The sequence below is a fragment of the Eptesicus fuscus genome, chromosome 22, assembly GCF_027574615.1.
Source record: "Eptesicus fuscus isolate TK198812 chromosome 22, DD_ASM_mEF_20220401, whole genome shotgun sequence".
NCBI lineage: Eukaryota > Metazoa > Chordata > Mammalia > Chiroptera > Vespertilionidae > Eptesicus > Eptesicus fuscus.
This window is the reverse complement of record NC_072494.1, coordinates 18,152,805-18,177,659: the sequence shown is the minus strand read 5'-3', so window position 1 is coordinate 18,177,659 and position 24,855 is coordinate 18,152,805. Positions and strand designations below refer to the sequence as shown.

At 46.2% G+C, this 24,855-nt stretch overlaps 1 protein-coding gene across 4 annotated transcripts; it reads right to left on the bottom strand.

The window, feature by feature from the left end:
• Window positions 1–12,930: 12,930 nt before the first annotated feature.
• Window positions 12,931–24,688, bottom strand: METTL13 (methyltransferase 13, eEF1A lysine and N-terminal methyltransferase). Of its 4 annotated transcripts, none has more exons than XM_008145847.3 (8): window positions 24,236–24,681; window positions 22,090–22,849; window positions 20,635–20,834; window positions 18,952–19,147; window positions 17,872–18,039; window positions 16,416–16,631; window positions 14,665–14,796; window positions 12,931–13,403 (listed from the first exon to the last, which is right to left on the bottom strand). In XM_008145847.3, the coding sequence occupies exons 1-8, from the start codon at window positions 24,386–24,388 to the stop codon at window positions 13,129–13,131; spliced, it is 2,100 nt and encodes a 699-aa protein (XP_008144069.1). In that variant the 5' UTR covers window positions 24,389–24,681; the 3' UTR covers window positions 12,931–13,128. The 4 variants fall into 4 exon arrangements, with proteins under 4 accessions (XP_008144069.1, XP_054567420.1, XP_054567421.1 ...); XM_054711445.1 differs by having other exon boundaries at window positions 22,090–22,654; window positions 24,236–24,680; XM_054711446.1 differs by having other exon boundaries at window positions 20,635–20,826; window positions 22,550–22,849; window positions 24,236–24,678.
• Window positions 24,689–24,855: the final 167 nt, after the last annotated feature.

Here is a 24,855-nt window from a genome sequence, read left to right as displayed (position 1 = left end):
AAAATGACAGCTCTACCAAGGAGGCCATGACAACAGCAAGGAAACAATTATGTTTTCTGTGAATGAGTGTGCACATGGTTTTGGACAAGTCATTTATCATCTATTCTAATAAAATTCATTTTCTTTTCTTTTTTCCTTTTTCTTTTTAAAGCCAATTTTCAGCAGTGGCTGGTTGGACAGGGTTCTGGCTGGAGTGTTGGTATTGACCCTCCATCCACTGACATAATTTTTCTCACAATCCAAAGGGGCTAGGCACAGCCACAGGCTAGGAAAGGTTCCCAGTGCAAAGTCTTTCATGAAATTGACATAGGCTCTTCAAAGATTTTTCTCTCCTATCCAGGTGTCTCCATCCAAACAGAATTACCAGCAAGAAAAACCTAATCAGGGTTTGGTCACAGGCATGGTCCCTTCCACACCTGGGCCAATACCAAGTCAGCTGAAGACCCTGATGTTACGTTATTTAGTTTCTTATCTCTTCTAAACTTAAGAATGCTAGAGAGCTAACCTACTTATCAGAAACAGTAGCACACAATATGGTTTCTATTTTCATACCATTTCCCACATTTCTCTGTTTTAATGTACATCTATTTCTGTAGCTAACAAAGCCAACTGTGATATGAAACTATTCTGGGGATGCTCAACTTTCTCTTTCTCTAATTGATCACACATTACCCTGTCCATTGGTCTCAAGTAGTTGACATAAAAAGAAGTAATGGCACACCAGGCATATCAAATGGATGGCTTATATCAGAGACTCTCACAACCTCATCATGGGTCCACTTGTGGGTTTCTTCTGGAGTTTCCAAAGGGATCTGACAACACTGGTAGGAGTTCATTATCCTCCCCACCCTAGAGCCAATGGTAATGAAGCACAGAGGGATGTTTTCACATAGAATACTAGTCTGAATCTTGTCCAAGGTTAAACTCACTCAGCAACCAAGGTGAGCTTGAAAGTATGAGTTTTGCTTGGTTGCCCCACTCTAGGAGACACTCAAGCCTATGAAGTGGGGGATTTGCTATTTGTCTCAGTTGTTTTTCTAGGGAAGGCTTTAAAATAAAACTTCAATGCAAAAAAAAAAATAATGTTCCATCAATAGCATCGTTTTACTAATTATGGCTTCTGAAAAAATTCTTCATCTATTTCCATATCCCTCCATCACTCAGGGGTGTTTATTAGGCTCTATTTGCAAACAGTAGCCTACTCTATGCGATTCAAAGAGAGCTAAGCAAATCTACATGTGAGAATTTACCATCTAAATCATCCATAGATACCTTCAAGGGTTAAAGGTGTAGCTTTAGACTGTTTCTGCTGAGTTAAAATGCAACAAAAATTGGGAAGATGCTCAGTATCACCAGGGAAATCCAAGTCAAAACCACAATGAGGTACCACAGCACATATACCAGGCTGGCTAAAATTTTTTCAATGGGAAATAAATGTTGGTGAAGAAGTGTAGAAATTGTGACACTTACACTTCGTTGGTGGAGATAGAAAATGGTGCTGCTGTTGTGGAAGACAGTTTGGTGGTTCCTCAATAAGTTAAACTTAGAACCAGCAAGCACTTCCACTCCTATGTGTATAACTTCCAAATTGAAGACAGGCATTCAAATAAAATCTTGTACATGAACTTCATCACAGCATTATTCACAATAGCCAAAAAGGTGGAAACAACCCAAATTTCCATCAACTGATGAATGGAAAAACAAAAGGTAGTATATCCACACAATGGACTATTACTCAGCCATAAAAAAGGAATGAAGTACTGATATATGCCACAACATGGATGACCCTTGAAAACAGTGTACTGACTTTAAAAAGCCAGACAAAAAAGACCACATATTGTATGATTGCATTTATATGAAATAACCAGAATACAAAAATCCATAGAGACAAAACCCAGATTGGCATTTACCAGGGACTGGGCAGAGGGGTATAAGGGAGTGACTGCTTCATGGGTCTGGGTTTTCCTTTTGAGATGATGAAAATATCTAGGAATTAGATGGTGATGGCTACACACACTGTGAATGAATGTACTAAATGCCAAATGAATTATGAACTTCAAAATGTTTAATTCTATGTTATGTGAATTTTATGTCAATTAAAAATATGAAAAGAGAATTAGACAGGAAGGGCCCATCTGGGCATAGACACTCGATCCCCTGCAGCCCTTGACCAGGGCTTGGCAGTCCCATGTTTGAGGTTGAGGTGTGGCATAGTTGTTCTTTGGTCATTGGAAGCCCTGAGCCTGGGGGAGAGCAGGGTTGAAAGACACATTCTCTGTGGGCCACATGCTTCTGAGTGGGCAATGTTCTCCCTCTTCTGCAGGGAGCTGATAGTAGGTTTAAGCTGTGCTTTTCTTCCACAACCTTCAGTCTGTTTCAAGAGCTCCTACCAGCTACAGACTCATCTCAAATCCCAAGAAGCCCTGGCATTGCTCCAGGCTCTCCCTCTTGGGCTGTGCCCCCTGGGCTCAGAGCCAGTGATTTCTGCATTCATTGCAGTTTTCCTGAGCAGTCCCACACCAGTATCATTGCCACTGAGATAAGCCCAAAGAAGTTTGGACGATGTTACTTTAATGTTTCCTTTCGTGGCCACATCCTGAGTCCCTGACTATTCACATTTACTAGGTGTACCAGTTAATAATGTGGAGTTTTTTCAATAGATGGAGTTACACATATGTTGATATATATGCGATTTGATATGTATGCTATTTTGTTGTATTGACAACAAGCTTCAAAACTTCATGTCAAATTTGCTGAAGGTGTTAACATCATAGATATTTTTACGCTTAAAAATGTCAAATTTCGTGCCAATAAAAAAAAAAAGAGCATTTGCAGGAAGTTTTAATTCATTACTTTATTTTGAAGAAAAAGTTATCGTATACTTCGGGAAGCTTATGGTGAACATGCTCCATCTCAAGATACTTGTGAATGCTGGTTTAAACGCTTTAAAGGTGATGATTTTGATGTGAAAGACAAAGAATGTCCAGGTCAACTGAAAAAGTTTGGAGACCAACAATTACAAGCATTATTGGATGAAGATGTGTGTCAAACTCAAAAACAACTTGCAAAAAGATTAAACATTGCTCAGCAAACAATTTCCGATGGTTTACAAGCAATGGGAAAGATTTTAAAGGAAGGAAAATGGGTACCACATCAACTGAACGAAAGACAAATGGAAAACTGAAAAGTCATGAGTAAAATGATGCTTCAACTGCACAAAAGAAAGTCTTTTTTACATGGAATTGTGACTGGTGATAAAAAGTGGATTTATTTTGAGAATCCCAAATGCACAAAATCATGGGTTGATCCAGGTCAACCATCAACATCCACTGCAAGGCCAAATTGCTTCGGAAAGAAGACAATGCTCTGCGTTTGGTGGGATCAGGAAGGTGTGGTGTATTATGAGCTTCTAAACCAGATGAAGCCCTAACCAGTTTGGCTAAGTGGATAGAGTGTCGGCCTGCAGACTCAAGGGCCCCAGGTTCAAGGGCATGTACCTTGGTTGAAGGCACATCCCCAATGGGGAGTGTGCAGGAGGCAGCTGATCGATGTTTCTCATCAATGTTTCTAACTCTCTATCCCTCTCCCTTCCTCTCTGTAAAAAATCAATAAAATATATTTTTTAAAAAAGAAAACCAAGTGAAACCGTTAATATTGATCGTTACCTACCGACAACAAATAATCCATTTGAACCAAGTTGTGCTAGATGTTTTCTGTTCATCTTTGATTGTGAAAAGACCAAAATGTGCCAGAAGACACGGCAAAGTAATTTTGCTTCATGATGACACACCATAACACACTTCAAAACCAGTTTAAGACCCGTTAAAAGATCTTGCCTGGGAAGTATTAACCCACCTGCTGTATTCACCAGACCTTGCTCCTTCAGATTATCACTTGTTCCAATCGATGGCACACGCACTTTCTGAGTAGCACTTCAAAACATACGAAGAAGTGGAAAATTGGGTCTCTGAATGTTTTGCCTCAAAACAAGAAAAGTTCTATTGGGACGGTATCCACAAATTACCTGAAAGATGGAGGAAATGTGTAGCTAGCTATGGACATTACTTTGAATAAAGCACTTTTGATGTTTCTCTTGAAATTATCATGTTTTCTTTGATTACAAAATCCGCCATTATTAACCGGTACACCTAGTACACAACAAGTACTCAAGTGAAAACACACTTTTTAAGCTTTGCAATCAGCTGACAACTATTTGAGGATTACCATCACCATCCTTATTCATCTCTTTCTACTGAGCCCCTGAAGGGAAGGATAGGAGACGCGTATCTGGCATGTCATAGCTCTTAATAAACTAAACATCTTCCAGAGAGCAGTCATTTACTGTCTGGAAATTTCTACAACTGCAGTCTATGCACACCCTAATCTTATGCAAATCACTTATCAAAAGCATATGCTGAGCTCGCTCACTATGGCCCCTCTTTTGCATGCAGTAGTATCTCCAACACCCTTGGAAGAATTCTCATAGAGACCATGAATACCACTGCTTTTTTTCCCCCTGATTCATTTAACAAACACTTCTTGAGGACCTTCAGAATACCATGCCTGGCATTGGAGATAAGAAGAAGAAACAAAGATATAAGCAGAAAGAACTCAAATATTTCAACCTCTTTTTGAAAAGGTGTATTTCTAAACTTGAAAGAATGGCAAAACCATCTCAATGGGTCAGGAGGCTGGCATCTCTAGACGCAGTTTCCAACTCAAACGCTTTTCTTCTGAACACCTATTTGATCGTCTCTCATTCCAATCCTAATAATTCCCATCTGTATTGCTTCACTTTGCATATGTGACTGCATGATTCTGTGAGTATGTGTGTTCACACAGATATCCTCATATTTTTCTATACACTTTATACATAAATATAGGAATATACACACACTTTCATATCCTTCTAATTATACTACCAGCCTTTGAAGGAGTAGTGGCTGCCTTGTGTCTGTCACCACCTTTTTCATAGCCCAGCCATCATTGGTCCCATTGATCCCATGCTCACCCCCAGCATCAGGTATGGACTACATACACAGTAGGGTCTCAAGAAGGGCTGGTGATCCAACTGGGAAGTGAGGGATTCACCTTGGTCACTGTGACATTGTTTCCTCGTTCCTGAAAAGTTCAACTTCATACTCAACATTCACAAAGCCCTCCAGAGCTTTTCAAAACCTTTTACCTACATCATCTCATTCCATTCTCACAACAAGGTAGGCAAAGTGATGTTCCCATTTTACTGATGAACAAAACTGAGAACCAGAGAGGAAACTAACTTGTCTAACTAGCAAGTTGTGCTAGATGTTTTCTGTTCATCTCCAGCTCCCTGGGCCTCCTTCTCCAGCCTGCCTTCTTCCCCAGGAGGTGACTCTACCTTTAGTATGGTCAGTTTCAACAGTGCTCTTGCTCTCTGGCCTCCAGTTAGATTTGGCCAATGGAAGTATCTAGGAAGGGAGGGCAGAAGGAGAGGTTGAGTATTTACCCCTCGAGCTCCATTCTTGTTGCTTGACTCTGAGTGGACTGTGACCCTTAAATGATGCCGCAGGTCTTCTCTAGTGACCCTCTCCACTCTCTGTTGTCCCTTTGTTTCTTCAACCTCTTAATGGCTCCCCATTCTTGCTTTCCCAAGGGCCCTGAACATCCCTTCTTGTTTCTCTGAACCCCGCTCACATCTCTGTAGTCTTTGTATTAAGCACTCTTCAGTAACCCAGTGTGAACGTACTATGGTACACTGCTGAGACCCTAAGTGATATTAGTGACATTAGTCCTATTCACACCTTCTAACTCTTGCTCCATCCTTTGGGCTCCAACTTAAACTTTTTCTCACGGAGTACTAAGTCGGAGGAAAGAGCACCTTCATGTCACACTGGGCAGCCCCTAAAGGCAGCCTCTACCTGCAACCTGGTTATATCAGGACCTTCCTAGTCTGAGCACAGGAGCCCTACCTGCAGACGGCTGTAGCTTGCTCTCAGTAAACAAATGAGGCAACAGATGCTGGGATGTTACATGGAAGCAAGACAATGACTCATCAGAGGAACTGCAGTCGCTTGACCCCTTGTGACTCAAGCATTTTGCTTTCAACAGGACACCGAGCTGAATAAACCAGTGTTCTGCCTCACCCAGGTTCCTGGCACTCAGTGAGTTAAAAAGCACTGGGAATATGTGTCTCTTTGGTCCTGTCCTCAATTAATCTCTCCTGTCAGCCTCCAATGTCCCTCTGTCATCCCTCCTCTCCCCACCCCACCCACCAAAAAAGTCTCTTGCTGAAAACGAATCAGATAGAGGCGCACAGGGCTACACTCTGAGATAACAAGCAGATGGCCACCAGCCAACACTGCACTTTGCTTTAATCACTTTGTGGTGCACAGTGTCCTCGACTCCAAAACCTCGTTTCTCAGCTTCCAATGTCAGCTTCAGCAAGGAGCTCAATTTGAGAGGCAAGTACCCTCTGCTGACTGGCTTCTAATCCAGCCTCTCTTCCCAGTTCCTCTCTTGGTTGAGGCTCCTTTAGGTTTGGTAAGTTTAAGACCCGCACCATTGACTGGGCCTGGCAAATATGTTTATATTTAACAGCTAGATAGCATGCTGAGCTATAACATGTTCCATAGATAACACTGAGTAATTACTGGTGTCAGGCATTGTGCTAAGGTCAACTGTCCACTAACCATCTGAGACTGGGGGGTCGGGGAGGGCGGGGGTGAGGACCTAATGCTTATGCATGTATTATAAATAAAGACAGGCTCAGATAAGTGATTTAGCCAAGGTCCCGCAGTTAGTGGCAAAAAAGGAATTTGAGCCCCATCTACCCATCCTTTAAATCCATATTCTATTTTTTGTTGTTGTTAATCCTCATCCAAGGGTATTTTTTCCATTGATTTTTTAAAGAGAGAGTGGAAGGGGTAGATGGAGGGAGGAAGAGAGAGAGGAGAGGTGGGGAGAGAAGGAAAGAAAAAGAAGATGGAAGAGAAGGAAGGAGGGAGGGAGAGAGAGTGAGCCAGGGGTTTGGGGTGGGGAATGGAGCTGGAGTGGGGATCTGGGAAGGGACAGGTTAAGAGGAAAATTCCAGAAGAGGTGGTTTATGCAAAGACAAGAAGGTAAAAAACCTCAGGACTTTTGATGGAACCTATTGGGCACGTGTCTGAAATTCATACCATTAAAGTCACCCCAGGACTTTATATTTTTTCATTTAATGTTTTAAAATAGGTAATATAGTCATGGTTCAAAATTAAAAAATAAAAGGGTACCCATTTAAAAATCATGTGCCCACACCTATGTCCCCCTTCCCCATTCTCCCTACCCGCATCTCCATCCCCAAGTAACTGCTTATAACAGGCTGTTGTTCCTCATGCAAGCACAAGCCAATACCACTACATACACACAGGATTCCAGACCTTCTGAAGATGTACATAGTTTTACTATGTTAAAACATTGTATTTCTTGGGAGAAGTAAAACATTATACATTTTAACACCCAAAAAAATGATTTTCTTGGATTATTATTAGTTAGCCTTCAAGCATGGAGTGTCTTCGACATACCATTCCATCTAGCGGTCACAATTTCATTTTATAGATGAAGAGAAGTAACAGGACAAGTAACTTGTCAAGTTCAGACGGCTAGTGAGGGGCAGAACAGGGGCATTGCCCCATCTGCGGCATCCTGTTTTGGAGAAATATCCTGCCATTCACCTAACTACGTGAGCTAGAAATCTGAGTCTCCCTTGCTGCATATATCCAGCACCTGCCTGAAACATCCAGGGACAGGAAAGCCCAGACTTTAATTTGTAATCTAGTCTAATTGAGGAAGGCTTTCATTGTTGGAACTTCCGGTCATAATCACAATGGATCACATGTAGATGTTTATTTTACATCAGCTTCTTAGGATTAGGGGCTGTTTCTTAAATAGCTTCTGTACCTGGTATAGTTGATTGTCATAAAGAAGTGATGTGAGGAATAAATTGAGATGAAATGATTCTTATAGCCATTAAAGAATATATTTTGTCTCTTCCAGGTCCATACTATTCAACCATGCTGTCATGTCCAGTTATCAATCAGGATGAAGAGTGAAATATTAGGGCCCCCAACAGAAAGCCAAAGACCACCTCTGAGAACTGGGCCCAGCATATGCTCCATAAAGAGCAGCTAAATTTAACTGAATTCCCAAGGGCCCTGAAAGCCCTCTAATATTAGCCATCCTGTGGAATCAGCGATGGATGGGGTGTCACCATGCCTGAAGGACACAGACACATGGGGCGGGGGGGGGGGGGGGGGGGGACTTTGTACTCTGGCCCCTCTTTGTTCCACAGCTCACTGGGCAGCAAGAGGACCGTAGGAGAAAAGTGCTCCGTCTCTGGTAATGGCTGAGCATGGTAATGGAAGGGGCCTTGAGGGCAGATCAGCAGGAGCTATTGAAGCCGTAAGTATCTTGGGGAAAAGTGTCCTTTTGTGAATGCCATGGCTTTCTTGCTAACAGGTGACATTTATAGCCCCAAACCAGTACAATCAGAACTTCAGACTTCGGTGTCTGATTTGAGGGAACAAAAATCAGCACCTTCTATTTGTGTAGCCACCGTTAGTGGTTTTTTTCCAGTAGTTCCAAGTATTTGGTAGTTACTGCTTCATGCAATCTTAAAAATTCAGAAATACTGTTACAGGGAGGGGAAAGGAGTTTCAAGAGATCTAAGGGTTCTAGTGAGCCAGTGGGGCCAGTCACTGGTTGCTGAGGTTCATGTGATTTCATGGGTGTCCAGGAACTGGAGTCCTGGGAGCCTCCTGCTGTGAGGGCTGAAGACTGTGCCCTTCTCTTCAGCCAACCATGCACGCACTCATTCATTCATTCAATAATCATGTACCAGGGGCCTTTTGAGGGGATAGGAGAAGACGAGGGTCCTAATATAAAAGACAGGAGATCTGACTTCGGGTGGTGGGCACACGGTGCAATATACAGATCTTGTAACATAGAAACCCACACATGACACCTATATGTTCATGTTGACCAATGTCACCCCAATCAATTTAATAAATTAAATTAAATTTTTAAGAGGCCTTTTGTGTGCCAGATACAATACGAAGCACTTGGGAAAGAAGGAAGTTTTAAAGGAAAATAAGTTAATAGGATAGAGTTATCATTTTAAAGGGGACAGGAAGCCAGGTTGAAGGTATGTGCCCACAGGAAGAGAAGTCAGTCACAGCCTTTACAAAGAGTAGCCCTGGACAGAGCAACGAAAGGTTCTCTTGAGTTCCCTGGCAGAGAACAATCGCATGACTTAACTAAGCTCACACATGTCACTGCAGCTGCCTGTAACCCAGCCCTGGGTGCCTTCCGACACCCTGAGCCTAGCACAGGGAACTCAAGCTTGGGAAGGAAACACACCCGGAATTAAACCCTGGGTTTACCTTTAATTAGCTTAGAACTAAACCCAAGTTTTCTCATGTGAAAAAAAAATTGGATTAAAAAACACTCACGGGAAAATGAGGTTATTAAGATTAAAATATGTGCCCTGGTTTCCATTTCCAACAAAATGGAGCAACAGGGACCAGATTTTCTCTTCTCACTTGGAACAACTGAAATCCAAGACAAAGTAGACGAAACTATGGTTTCCAAGACATTGGACGTTGGGCAATAAAGGACAAAGAGCCCTGAGAGATGGCCAATGGGGAGAGCCTGTGACGGACCAGCTCGCTGCCCTAAGGGAGCTTCCTGGTCAACAAGGAGCTGAAGACATACAGGCAGGAGTCCAAAGAGATCAAGTCACCTGGGTTTGCAGGCCGAGGTCCCCTCCCATACTCAGGGGAGGACTGTTAGGATCAAGGGAAGTTATCCTTCCCCTAAGGCAGTGGTTCTCAACCTTTCTAATGCCGCGACCCTTTAATACAGTTCCTCATGTTGTGGTGACCCCCAACCATAAAATTATTTTCGTTGCTACTTCATAACTGTAATTTTGCGACCCACAGGTTGAGAACTGCTAGCAGGGTCGCCTAAGACCATCGGAAAACACAGATATTTACATTACGATTCATTAACAGTAGCAAAATTACAGTTATGAAGTAGCAACGAAAATAATCTTATGATTGGGGGTCACCACAACATGAGGAACTGTATTGAAGGGTTTCGGCATTAGAAAGGTTGAGAACCACTGCCCTAAGGGCTCCCACAGTCAGGACAGTTCTTTCATCCCGAGAGGACAACCACATGGTTCCTGGGGCACTGGGTGGAGCACTCAGCATTCTTCCTAGGCAGCGGGGCAAAGTTAACCTTCCACTGAGCACTGCCTGCTGTTTCTGACTGAACTAAAGGTATCCCGAGGGGGCACGTGGCCCAGAGGCCATCCCATCTCTGGTTCTGTGGACTGAGCAGCACATACAAAACCCTTTAAGGCCGTGTGTGCCTTTCCTGGGGCTACGGAAACAAATATTACTGTAATGAGGTGGCTTAAAGCAACAGAAATTGCTTCTCTTACAATGATGGAGGCCAGGAATCCTCAGTCAAGGTCCAGTCTTTGGATTTAGGGCTGCCTTAATCCAGGATGATTTTATCTTGGGCTCCTTAACTTAATTACACCTGCAAAGATCCTTTTTCCCCCCCAAGTAAAGTCACATTTACAGATTCCAGGGGTTAAGACGTAGATATTTCTTTGGGGTGGAGGTGCTACTTTTCAACCCAACTACAGGCAGGCTTGCATTATAAATATGTGTATGTGTAGGTGAGTATATCCATTATTTCGATCAAAAATCATTTTTGCCAACCTTTCCTGTGACGACTGTTTACTATGATAGAAATGACTTAGATCTTTACAGAAAGCTGGACCTGCCACAACAGGCCCAGAGGCACATACATTTTTACTTCTTATATGCTTCCTAGGTTTAAGCTCCTTCAAATCCCATGAGCATTAACTCATTGCTTTGTTTCCTGCCATTGTTTCTAAAATGAGGGACATGGGGCAAAAGGGTCTGTGACTCCACACTGTGCTCCACCATCGGGGACCTCCTTCCCTAGAGAAAATCGTTCTCTCCACACCCATGGGAAGGACAAATGGTGGTAGGGAATGAGAGGACTGGATAGAGTATTGGGTGAAGAGAGAGAAAAATAGGCAAAGAGAAAAAAGCAGGAAATACTGTTCAGGTGAAACAGCTTCTTCAAAGAAGTCCCTTTCCCATCAGGAATTTTCCAGATGCCCCAGAACTTAAACGTGGTTTCTAGTGCCACCTACTGGGAAGCATGGGAACCAGCTCAGACCTGAGCTAGAAAAACAACCTGCGTCCAGGCCTTCAATCACTGTTAAGGGGCAGGCTTTACTGAGACTGTCCACCTTCCTGTCTGTTCTAAGGAGCTGAGATGACTCGGCAAACGCCTGACCCTGGCATGCGTTCCTCACACTCTAAGCACATATGGTTCTGGAACTCATCCATGTGCTACAATTCGCCTCCCGAGCTCGGCAGCAACATCAAGGGCCCTGGCCCTTTCCTCTTTCTATTCTCAGCATGAGCATGGAATCTGGCACAGAGCAGTCTCTCAAAAAAAAATCCTATTGAATATTTAAAAAAAAAAAACAATGTAAGAATTCTACTTCTTACCAGCAGTTACCTGTTAGCAAATTTATAGAAACCAAATGGCAAGACAAGGCCCAGGACGGAAACTGGATGACCTAGAGCCGTGGTCGGCAAACTGCGGCTCGCGAGCCACATGCAGCTCTTTGGCCCCTTGAGTGTGGCTCTTCCACAAAATACCATGGCCTGGGTGAGTCTATTTTGAAGAAGTGGCGTTAGAAGAAGTTTAAGTTTAAAAAATTTGGCTCTCGAAAGAAATTTCAATCGTTGTACTGTTGATATTTGGCTCTGTTGACGGAGTTTGCCGACCACTGACCTAGGGTTTACTGGGCTACAGTCCTCAGAGGTACACCGAGGCCGTTACAGTGGGAGCGGCGCTAAGTGCTCCATAGAGCAAGTCACCAGTGCAGAAAGCTGACCCCTCACCTACCATCCTCTACCCAGAGGGCAAGGAGCTGGGATGCGTGTGAGTGGATAGGTGTGTGAATAAAACGTGCACATTCGTCTCTGACCCCAGTTCCTGACCCAGAGCTCCTAAATTTCTGATTTCTTGCGTGAGAATACCATCCTTTGCTCTAATGAGGTCCTTGGTGGGGTCCTGGATGGGAGCAAGTAACCAGAAAGGCCAAGCCATGGTCACACGCTGGGAGTCTTCAGCCCCACGCCCCACCCTCTGGGAAAGGGAAGGGCTGAAAATGGAGTTATTAATCCATCATGCCTACACTAGGAAGCCTCCATAAGAATTTCAAGAGTACAGGGTTCTGAGAGCTTTCGGGTGGGTGAACACAAGGTGCTGGGAGGGTGGCGTGCGCTCCCCACCCCTTATGCACACCTAGCCCTGAGCATCTCTGTCAGCTGGCTGTTCCTGAGCTGTGTCCTTTTATAATAAACCGGTGATCCTGGTAAACGTTTTTTTCCCCCCGAGTTCTGTGAGCTGCTCTAGCAAATTATCAAACCAGAGAAGGGCGCCTACGGGGAACCCACTCTGTTCACAGTGTGCTGACACAGAGCTGAGATCATTCCTGCCGAACCGACAGAAGGTCAGAGCAAAGGCAAACCAGCAATCACAGCAGACTGTCCACACTGTGCTCCACCATCGGGGACCTCCTTCCCTAGAGAAAACCGTTCTCTCCACACCCATGGGAAGGACAAAGGGTGGTAGGGAATGAGAGGACTGGATAGAGTACTGGGTGAAGAGACAGGAAAATAGGCAAAGGGAAAGAAGCAGGAAATACAGTTTAGGACAAAACAGCTTCTTGAAAGAAGACTCTTTCCCTAAGGAGCTTGGTGCTCACTCGTTAAGGCATCAGCAACTGGTGGGGGCTCCAACACGGAATTCTACCCAAGGGCACGGTATAGGAAGCAAAGGCAACCAACCCAGTGGTACTGAAGAGGGCAGCACAGGAAGAACGTTTTATTTTCCCAGCTCTCCAGGCAACTTCACCAGGCTGAAGGTCCCATGCAGCCGAGTATGAAACCAAGAAAAATACGAGGCTTAAAAAGTATTGTGGGTTCTATTTCGTCAATCTCTGGCAGGCCAGGAGTTCAAGGTCAGGCAGGCAGGAGGCTGAGAGGCCAGCGATCACACAATCTTCACCGTCTTGAGCATATCAGACAGGACATAGGTGCTATCCCAACCCCTCCCTGGCTTCCGCAGGGTCTGCTCCAAGGCCTGGGCCATGTCCAAGAGCTCTGGTGTGGCAAGTTTCCGCTCGGGGTGCAGTTGACAGAACAGAATCTCATTCACTTCCCCCTCGATGCGCCGGACATACAGGAGGGGGAACACCGCTTTGAGCCCACCCAGCACTGAGTCCTTTAGCCCCAAGTCTCGGCACACGAGGTTGAGGATAAAGACACCTGTAGGGTGGGAAGGAAAGAGTCAGAATGACCGCACATCTGGTGACACGTGGAGACAAGGTACAGCTCTGAAAATAACAATTTCTGCCCCGGGGAGACTGGGGGGACTAAGATAGCACCAACGGCGACAGCCAGCTTGCAGAGAACATAGACACACAAAAGGCAGAATGAGAAAAGCATGGGAAATATGCAAACCAGAGGAAACATCAGCCCATTTCTTGCTCTCCTATGCTGCTAACCAATGATTTCACCATTCTCCATGTCTCCGTTTCCCAAAGAATTACTTTGAGAAAGAAGTAACTAATACCCCCAAGAAAGAATGTACCAACTCCGTAGGGATGTTATGTTCTTGACAAACACCATGCGGTATTAACTAGCCAGGGATGGCCAAGGTCACCTTGCAACAGCTAAGGCTCTAAGTCAACTCTGTTCACCACAGCACCATACACCAAATCAAAACGTGGGGGCCTCAGAGCCCCAGCTTTCGCAAGGACCTGGGCTGGAGTCCCAGCTGTTACCCTGGCCACCTTGGCAGGTCTCTTTACCTCCGATTCCTCATCTGAAATGGGCTGCTATGAAGATGAGATAAGATACTGCCTAGTCTGGGGCACGTGGGAGGAATGTGACTGGGAGCTAGCGTTGCCGTGGTGGTGGGAGTGTGAATGACTACAACCACTTTGTAAAACCGGCGGCAGCATCTGCGAAAGCTGAGCATACGCTTCACCTACCATCCAGTGATTACAGCCCTACGTATATGCCCAACAGACCCGCCAGCGTTTCACCAAAAGGCATCGTTCGAATGCTAATGGCAGCACTACTTATAAAAGCACACAACAGCAAAACAGCCCAACTACCAAGAGCAGAGCAGGAGACTGAGCGCTACAGCCACACAATGACACTACACAGCAATGAAAGGAACAATGGAAACGCAGTATTATGGATGAATCTCACAAGCATCGCATTGAGTGAAACAGAAACTTAAAGACTACAATCTGTATGATTATTGCATTTATATAGGACAAAAACGGGGAAGACTAAGGCGTGCTGGTAGAAGTTAGGAGAGTGGTTATCCCAAAGAGGAGGTGAGAGGTGGACTTCTGGGGCGCTGGAAATGCTGTGTGTTCAGTGCTGGGAAGGGGGCGTGTACAAAGGAAGAAAATCAATCAAGTTACACATTTATGATATATGCATTTTTCGTTATAAAAAAAATTTTTTTTGAAGGACCCATCCATCCCCCCTTCCCAACCTTTCATTCTCATACCTTCAGGAGTCAAGATGCTCTTGACCTTCTGCAGGAAGGGCTGGTCCACAAACGCTGGGGGTGGACAACTCATTCCCAGTGTTGGGTCCTTACTGTCCACATCAAACATTATCACGTCGTACTGAGGCCGTGCTGGGAAAGAGAAGCAAATGAGTTTTTGCCTTTGCTGGATAAAATAAGGCCATTTACATTCCTACACTGCATCTCTCCTGTGACCTGTGGTGGGCAGGCCACTGACATCACCGTCCAGAGGAATCGTCACCAAGGTTCTGCTGTGAGTGCCCCACCTTAAAGACGGGGCCTGGTCTCATCTTCTGGAGTCCATTCTGCAGGGTACTTACTTGGTTAAGAGTCTGTCTGTCCCAGTGGCTTCAACCCCAACAGAACATTCAAGTCACCGTGGGAAGCTTCTAAATACCTACAGAACCTTGGCTCCTTTCTTGACCAGCTGAGTTCAAAACCTCCGGGAAGGCCTGGCATTTCTCTTCAGCTCCCCAGGTAATTATCAATGCAGTCAGAGCTGAGAATCATGGATCTGGACAAGCAGGTATCTAAGCCTTTAAGGGCTGACCTACCACATGCCTGGTACTGTTTTAAATGCTTCCCATGTATTAGCTATCTTGGGCCTGAGCCCACAGAATGACTCTAGCCTCAGAGAGGAAACCTGTGAAATTCTTAATGTGGTCAGTTTGCAGTTAAAATAAGGCAGCATCTGTCCATCTCAGCACCAAATATACTCATCCCAGCACCAAATATACTCATCCCAGCACCAATATACTCATCCCAGCACCAAAATGTCATTCTGGTTTGCCACACCATTACTGGAAAAGAAGCTGGTCCAATGAGAACCAAGCATCAGTTACGGAACGAGCAGACCAGGAAAGGTGGGCCCGAGCCCCCCAGGTTCACTTAGGACTGAACCAACCTGACTTTTCCCCAAGGGACTCAGGCTCCGGAAAGCACAAGTCACCAGGAGCCTATCTATAAACTTGCAGAAGGATCAAGGGACCTCCTGCAGAACATGAATAGGAATTTTGTCCTAAGTCTGGGATATGAAATATTAGAATAAACGCAACCTTAAATCCAGCAGCTGGAGGGCTGTCGGGATTCCCACTGAGCAGCATCTGCCTCAGGGCTTTTCAGCCTCGGCACTACAGACATTAGGGGTCAGACAATTCACTGTCGTCGGTGGATGTCCTTTGCATCATAGGAAGTTGAGCAGCATCCTTGGTCTCTCGCACCAGATGCCAGAAGCATCCCTACCCAATGGTTATGACAACCAACAACATGTGCAGACACTGCCAAACGTCCGAGATTTGGAACCAGTGGTTTGGCATGAATGCTGTTTTGCTCTATTTCTGGCTTCACTTCCAGCTGATTTTAGAAAAAAACACCTCCCAACACACCCCTCAACTTTTCTTCATCTTTCTTCACCCAGCTACATACTGGAGGTTTCTTAAGGTGGTGAGGAGGTGTTAATGTTGCAGGGTCAAAAGACAAGCCCACTGTCTGTTAGCACCACCAGGCCAGGAGGCAGTCCGTAGTACTTGCTACACCCTAGCCCCCAGCACCGAGCTAAGCATATGGTTGGCACTCTGTAGTTACTGACAAAATTTCAACAAGTCAACAGGAAAAAGACTAGGATGTTGCTGATGCCACCCTCTCAGAGATGGATTCTAGAGGCCCTCACAGGCCTGACAACCTTGGACCAATCTTCCCTTGACATCCCCCAAATTCTCCAGTAGCAGTACCTTCTCGTCCCGCTAGGCTGGTAATATAGTCCAGGCCATCTGCAATGTGGACCTTCATCCGGTCGCTCTGGGAGAAGCCAAACCACTGGGTGGCCACTTCCAACATGGACGGGTCGATCTCCACAGCCTCGATACGGGACTTTGGGAAATGATCGTGGACGAAGAGGGGGAGGCTGCCCCCGCCCAGGCCTACCACCAACAATGCCAGCGGGGTCTCTGTAATACAGGAAGAAAGCATCGTTTTACCATCTGCTCATTGGAAAGTTTGGTACCAGCCTCAGGAGGGCAAAAGAGGGAGTCAAATTGTTGGCTCTGCCCAGGGGATACCAGATTTAGGGGCCTGGCCTCCCTGTCTCATCCCAAAATTTAGGAGTTAATTTGACATCTGAAAACTCAACCCTGGCCTCACAATCCTCCCCTTACCAGATCCAGAAGATGACCAGTGTGTTATTGTAGCCCCTTAAAAATCCCAAAGCACTCGTCACCAAGAGTCCCCACCATAAGCCTTTTTAGACCCCTCTACAAAATGGGGGTCTACAATGGCCAACACCTGGTTCATGATCACAAGGCAGTGGATTCCACATAGATCAACACCACAATGGGCCAAAGGACACACGCAGAGACTGTGGGTGAAGACGGCTCAAACGCAGACGGAAATATGACCGCTTTCACTACTGTGGTCAGATCCAAACCTGTCATTAGTGAGAAGGCTATGACTGCACTGCCTCTGTAATATGGGTTTTTAAGTAGGAATTCAAGCTAGAATCATATAATGCATTACTGAAAAGCCAGAAATTCCCCTTAAGTGCAAAGGCATTTCTCTGGAGGCATGGTTTTTATTTATTTTTATTTTTTAAATACGTTTTTATTGAGTTAGGGCGAGGGCAAGAGAAAGGGAGAGGGAGAGAGAAACATTGATGTAAGAGAGAAATGTTGATCAGCTGCCTCCCTGCACACCTCCTACTGGGGATTGAGCCTGCAACCCAGGTATGTGCCCTGACCAACCAGGAATCGAACCAGTGCCCTTTCAGTGCACGGGACAATGCTCAACCAACTGAGCCACACCAGCCAGTGCCTGGAGACATGGTTTTTAAAGGCTCAATCTGGTTACATGAGTATATACATATGTGAGAATTCATCAAGCTGAACAGCTGAAGATCTGTGTACTTTACCTATCTCACTGGATGTACTTCACACCTTAATTTTTTAAATAAATGAGTGGAAGAAAAAACTTCAGACTTCCGACATATATGGCCATTTCAACATTACAACTTCAGTTTGAGGAAAAAGTTATTTGGATGTTCGTTAACTTAGAAGCAGGTTGGGAATAAGAAAGATACGAATGTTTATGCTTTTGTCAGTCTGTGATCACTGCTCTTATTCACAAGCAGCTCCTCTGATTAGCTCTGTCATCTCCCATGCTCCTCGCTGTGGGAAGCAGTAACAACCCCCTCACCTAGGAGCAGCTCGGGGTTTCTCAGCAAGGCCAGGCCGGCGATCATGGCTTTGTGGTGTTCACAGCACAGGTAGCTCTTATCGATGGACTGCCCCGGGGCTGCAGGGGGCTCTTCTGGAGTACCAGCCGGCCACTGCTTCTTCCTGTCCTTTTTCCGCTTCTTCTGGACTAAATTAAGAGAGACAATGGAGTCCTATGCTTAGTCCACTAGTCCTCAGAGAGCAAAGCACCAGGGGCAGTGGGCTGCAGCTGACTTGATTTCACTCACAAACCCAAGCGTTAAATATGCAGGAATTTGAACTGGTTACATGTCAGCGTCTGAAAAGGAAAGTGGTAAAGATATACCCCAAAGCCTGGGAAAAGTCAATTTAGGAGTCCTGGTACCACTCCTATGAGAAATATAAGGCCACTAACAGAATCTTCATAAATTCTTGTAGGGGAGGACTTACAATTACCTCCTCTATGCCAATTACTATCCTAGGGTTTTTACTCTTTTAGCTCTTGTAACAGCTCTTTAATTCCAATTACTGGCAGATAGAACACGTGAGAATCTGAAGAGTTAATAATTAGGTCCAGAATCAGTAGGTAGTGCAGCCTGGATATGAACCTGGGACTGCCTGTCTCTAATGCCTATCATCTTTCTACTGTACCTGGATTTGAACCTGGGACTGTCTCCAATGCCTATCATCTTTCTACTGTACCACTCAGACAGTAGAAATGGCTCACCTTACAGAGCCCTGTTGAATTAGTACCCAGACGTATGTGGAACTTGTTAAGCAAGTGGCTTTTAAACTGAAGGCATTAAAGTGATGATCATGTTTACTTGGTAAACCATTAGCCCTGCTCCTTATCATTTCACAGCCAGGCTTGGCTCAAGAACAGAACACAGACTTCTATTCCACTTATGGCCACTCACATCCTAAAAGCCCAGGTGGTATAAGAGGACAACCCACTTGGCCATGTGCCTCTGGTCACAGATACCCAGGTCTGTCCTACATCTCGGCCACGCTCCCAGGTCCTTCTGACCACCCGAAATCAAGAGTCCATTTGGGTCCCACCAATGTGCCTCTGACGCCTCACCTCTGTGAGACACACCCTTCAGCAATCTGGCTTCTGACTGCACCACGTTCCTGTTGCTGAGGAAGATGAGCCGCCGGAAGAAGCACTTGTCATCCCCCTGCACATCCTCGATGACGTAGTCGCCACTCAAAGGGCTGCAGTCTTGGTGCTGAATGGTCCGCACCCCGATGTCTCCACCCACAGACAGGAAAGGCACCTGAAGGTACAACAGATATGTGCTCAAACCACCAGCTCAGCTAAGAAACGTGAGAAAGTAGGAGCCCTTCCCCTGTGTGTATCTGAGGAATCCATGCCATGGTTCTGGGCAGTAGAACTCCACAGATGTGCCATTCTATTCCAGTTCTTCTCTGGGGCCTTTGACTTGATCTCATAAGGTTTGATTTACCTTTCTGAAAACTAACTGATCCCTCCAAAACCATTATAAAATGCAGTTGGTTCTCCCCCAAGAAAAATAGGGAGTTTCTCAAGAGTAATCCTCAAAAGCACTTTCAACAATCCAGGACAATCAAAGCCAGAGAGAACCCTTGGGAAGAGACTATAATTATGAGAGAAGGCATATGAACGGGGATGAGATAACGAAATCCAGGGGAGATGACAGAGCTAATCCACCCACTCCAAATGTGAAGAGATGTCTCCCTTCCCTTAGCCATTCTCATCCTTTTCTCCCATTATTCTAAACAGGAGAAAAAAAATTAGGAGAAAAATACTTTTCTCCCCTAAACTTTTCTCTTTCCTTTTCCCAGTCTTTACATCTGTTGCTTTTCAAAAACCTACATGAATATTTAATCATCACCAGGGATTCCTGACTTGGCAGAGACATAGGCACTGGTGAGAGAAGGTCACAAATAACGTCCCACAGGAGCTGGGTCTCTCTGACGGGCACCGACCCCAAGTCTACCAGGAAGACTCAAATACACTCCTCCGTAAGCACAAGTCAGCCTCGTGGGCAGAACCCAGGCTGGGAATCGGGAGCCTCGTCTTTTTTTCAGATCTGTTCCTACAGCACCCAGCCTCCAGGTACCTTGGCTTTCCCCTCTGTCAGGAATAAAGTCACCTGCCCCATTACCCTGCCTTGGGACCAGGATGGCATCAGACAGACCATGTCAACTGGTAATTCCGTATCACCACTTGGGCAAAAAACCTCCAGTTTCCGTCCCAGTAAAACATCAGACCGGCAATGCTCAGATCCTGAAAGTATCCATTTACCCTCAGATAATGATGGCTCTAAGAAGCAAAAGGGGCAAGGGTGGGCTAGAAGGAGTCAATGGGGGAATAAAGGGAACATATTTAATTTTTTCAACAATAAAGATTTTTTTTTTAAAAAAGCAGCAGCAAAGGGTCAAGAGAGTCTTGTGCACAAGTGAGGAAATAGACATACAGTCCAAGTCATTCACAGAATGAAGAGCCAGAGCGTGCCATCTCTGTGGAGTCTGAGAGGACCCCCAACCCCAGACCCAGATGTCCCTGTGGGTCTCAGTAACGGCAACCGCTCGCCTTCCTCACACTGCCTGGGGCAAAGAAATGTGATTGATGCCCACTCAGCTCTTAGCTGCTGACATGCCCTCCAGGAGCCGACTACGGTCACAGACCCTGCCCTAGCTTCTTTCAGGACACCCTCTGCCTTCCCGGCTGCTAGTGTGACTTCTCCAGAGACCTGTGAAAGCTGCTGCCAAGCTTCCTTACCTGCTGCTGGGCGGGCATCCCGGCCGGGGCCAACTCCATGACTCTGGCCGATAGCTCGGCCTGGATGCTGTCCATGCCTTCGTACTGCTGACCTCGGTGCAGGGCCACTGTGATCAGCCTCCTGAAGCCAGCGCTGGCCGCCAGCTGCTTCCGGCCCTCCTCCATGCCAAAGAGCCACTCGGTCTCCCGACCCTGGGGGACTGGAAACAGGTGCCTGGTGACAGGGAGTCCCGGGAAGAGTGTTCAAGCCCATTACCGATATGACCACATGGCAGAGAGCCAGGCCCTGCCCAGGCCCAGAATCCCTTCCAACTGTGACCCACTGAGGGGCTACGAGTCCCTGGAACACAAGGCCCAGAGCAAAGCTGCCATCAGACATGAGACAGGACCAAGAGGGAATAAGAAGTGTGAGCACATATGCCAGGGAAAAAATAGCAATACTACTAACGCAGTTAACAAATAGAAACACATAGAATCTTCACAATAGCCCGGGATGCAGGTAGTATTGTTAGTCCCATTGTATAAATGAGGAAACTGAGACAGAAGTTACATTATTTGCCCAAGGTCTAATAAATGGCAAAGCTGGAACTCAAACCCAGGCAGTCCAGCTGCAGACTCCATGCTCACATCCAGGGCACATGTTTGTTCCCACCGGTGCAGGCAGGATTATGGAATACTTGGAAAAATGGCTCAGTCATCTGGAAACAAGTGACCAGCGTGACCAATCGACACCTTGCATTTATCTAAAATATTCTACTTTTGAAAGCATTCTCTCATATTCTCTTTTTTGAACATTATCAATGTAAATCTGGTATCATTTACCCCTTTCAATAATAACACTAATGTCCATAAAGCAGTTATCATGTGCCAGGCACCTTCCTAAGAGCCTTTACACTTCTCACAACTACACAAGGTAGTTATGATGTCACTTATGGATGAGGAAACTGAGGCACAGAAAACAAATAACATGTCCAATGTCACATCACCAAGATGTGACTGGGACAGAACTGGAACCCGAATAATCTGGTTCCAGAGCCGACCTTTTTTAGCCACTGCTCTGTACTAGCTCTCTAATTCAGCAGAGAAACACGGCAATTTCCCCAGGTCCCACAGCTTAAAGGCGACAGACCTGAGACTGGACAGCTCCCACCACTCGACGTTACAAAGTAACTACCATCTCTACAGTGTGTGACTTGCCTGAATGCATCTGTATGACTTCTCTCCTTCCTACCAGTCCCATTCTCCCACTTTGCCAAGGCCTTGCGATGGAAGATGAGAAGAAATAAGCTTCAAATCTAAGGTACCTGGAGAGTTGCTACTGTTTCTTCCTCATGCCTTGGCTAGTCTAACCTCTGAAGGTACCATCCCTGCAAGATGAAACCAGCCAAGGCATCCCCATCCACCAACGCCCCAGCCCAGCCCTTCCAGGGAAGAGAGGGACCAATCCCAACTCACTGATGAAAATGGCAAAATGATTGTCCCGCGATGGTTTCACGGCGGGGCTGTCCACCACGTGGAGGGTGTAGCGTGGCTCCCCCGTGTCCCCATTGCACAAGTCCAGGGACACACTCCCCAGCCCGGCCTTGCGGTACAGCTGGCTACACAGCCAGGCATACTGCTGACGCTCCCGCACTGCCTCGGCCAGCCGCTCAGCACTCTCCAGCCGCACAGGCTTGCCCTGCTCCTGAGCGCACAGCTCAAGGATCTGAAGGGCAGAGCCAGGGATTGGCCTGAACTTGGTCATGATGAAGGCAAAGACAGGCAGGGGAAACCGAGGCTCTGCTTCCAACACCTGGTCCTGGCTGCTGGCCACCTGATGCACCCTGACCATCCACCCCTCCCTGGAGAAGTGACCCACTGCTTTCTTCAGGACGTGAGCCTGAGCCAGGGAGATGCAGAGGTAGCGACCGCCCACCTGCAGGACACGGCCAACCTCAGCCAGCATCCTGTCCACCTGTTGCAGGGTCTTCTCCTCCTCATCTGTCAGGACAGCATCCAGGGTGCCCTTGTCCAACACCACCTGGAAAGAGGCATCAGGAAACTCCATCTGTGTCATGTCCATCTTCAAGAAGCTCATCTGGGGCCGTCTGTTGGCATTGCGTTCCTTCATTTGCTTGATGACAACCTCACTGATGTCAATGTTCACAATATCCTGATAGCCCACGTCGTACAGCTGCTCGCTGAGCTCTGAGTTACCACACCCAATCACCAGCACCTGAAGGGGGTGGGGGAGGGGAACCGACAAGATGGAGGTGACTAAGGCAAAGGAATGAGCTTCACACGTGTTGAGGAATCAAATCTCACCTTGGCTGTTATGTATTTTCAGAAGGGGAAGATGCTGTTGTCACAGAAGAGAGCACCATTACAGAGCTGATTCTAGGCTCCATCTTGAAACACCTTTGGTTAGAGGACTCACTAATGAAAATCACATTCAGCAACAGCCATGCAGGTTATGTGAAAATGGGCTTTCCATATTACAGAAACAAGCTAATCATGGTTGTTCTTTTCTCTGAATCAGGCATTTTTACTCAAGAACTGGTAGGAAGTCACAGAATCCAAATGCAGTAAGTAGTTACAGTTGAAATCTATCTGTTTTACTGTTGAAAACCTAGTTCTGGCATAATCCTATTCCACTCAGGCCTCTGGCTCCTCCTCATGGTATCTCTGGTATTTTCTGAAGCTGAACTTAAATACACAAGTTGTTGCCTCCTGCTCTATGCAGCAACCTCCCATTAATCCTTCAAAATTCTACCCTGATGTCACCATCTCTGGAAAAGCATGGTATACACAATGAGAAGTGCCTAAACTTTGGAGCTTGATGGGCCAGAGTTTAAATTTCCATGTGACCACTTATTACATGTATGATCTTAGAATCTCAGAGCCTCATTTATCCATCTGTATAATGTGTGTACACCACTCACCTCACAGAGTTTATTATGAGAATTCAACTATCAAACACTCAAACTCAAACACACACACACACACACACACACACACACACACAGCACAAGGCTTGGTGCTTAAAACTTCCTTAAAACCTTCTACCCTCCTCCCTTCCCTACCTCCAGTACACGCCCTCCTCGGTCAAAACTCCTATTACTGTACTTTTCTCTTCGGGATTGTGCCCAGGGCATTATACCTTAATGCTCTTGTAGCTTAAGGGCTGAGCACATTGCCTGAAATTCAGTGGGCCCCGCTACAATTATTTGGTAACAGATTCGTGCGTCAGTGAAACATAGCTAGTGCCTTCTCCACAAAGATGCGGTGACAGAAACGCACGCTTTATTCTCTAGGAGACCACATCTAGGTTGAGTTACTAAAAGAAGTGAGTCTTCCAGTGGGGTTTTCATTGAAGGATGAGCTGGGGCGGGAAGTCTTTTATCTCAAACCTTTAAAAAATATTTTTAACTGCCTTTCAGCCAGAATGATGCATGAAATCCTTAAATTATGGGCCCAATTAGGGCCTCCACGCCTGTCCCTGTTTACCGCGTGCAGGATAACCTGGAAGGCAGTTCCCACCTTCCCGAACGAACACACACACACACACACACACACACACACTCATTCTCATTCTCTCATCTCGGCTGCCAGGCGCGCTTACCTTTTCCCGGGGCTTCATGTATTTGTGCAGCACCCCGCACAGTTCCAGGTAAGTCCCATACCACTCGAAAGCTTTCTTTCCGCGCTGCTGGAAGAACTTCTCCCAATAGTCAACGGAGCCAAACTCCTTGGAGCTCTTAGGTAAGAGATTCATATTTCCACACCACAGCTGCGTCTTCAAGACTGTCCCACCCCCTGTAAGGGAGGTACCCACGGAGGGGCTTTCCACGCTGGCTCCGGGACACTTCAATGGGCTTTCTTTCCACAGACAAGCAGCCACGTTGATTTTTTCCCCATTTAAAACCCAAAGGAAGGGCCCTCACATGTGAACCGCACGCGCGAGACACTGAACCTAACACGCTCACCCTCGACTCCGCGCCCACAGCCCGTGCCACATGGGGAGCGCCTCTCCTTCTCAGAGCCTGATTTCAGAACCGGCAATCATATCCGGGTGCGAGGCTTCGCAATTGGTCGACCGCCCAGACCTCCCAGCATTTCATTGGTCAATGATTTTTGTTCCTGGCACCCCATTGGCTGCAATGGGCTCGCCTCACGCAGGCGCCGAGCGTTTGTTTATGTGAGGCGGAAGTAGGCGGGCCCGTGATGGGGGCGGAAGTGGCC

Excerpts from the sequence above, each read along its gene's own strand:
- METTL13 (XM_008145847.3), bottom strand. The coding sequence starts at position 24,388 with ATGAATCTCTTACCTAAGAGCTCCAAGGAGTTTGGCTCCGTTGACTAT. Across the intron at positions 20,835-22,089 it reads TCATTTTGCCATTTTCATCA|TCCCCCAGGGTCGGGAGACC; the intron begins GTGAGTTGGGAT and ends ACCTGTTTCCAG. Across the intron at positions 18,040-18,951 it reads GAAGGGTGTGTCTCACAGAG|TCCAGAAGAAGCGGAAAAAG; the intron begins GTGAGGCGTCAG and ends CTCTTAATTTAG.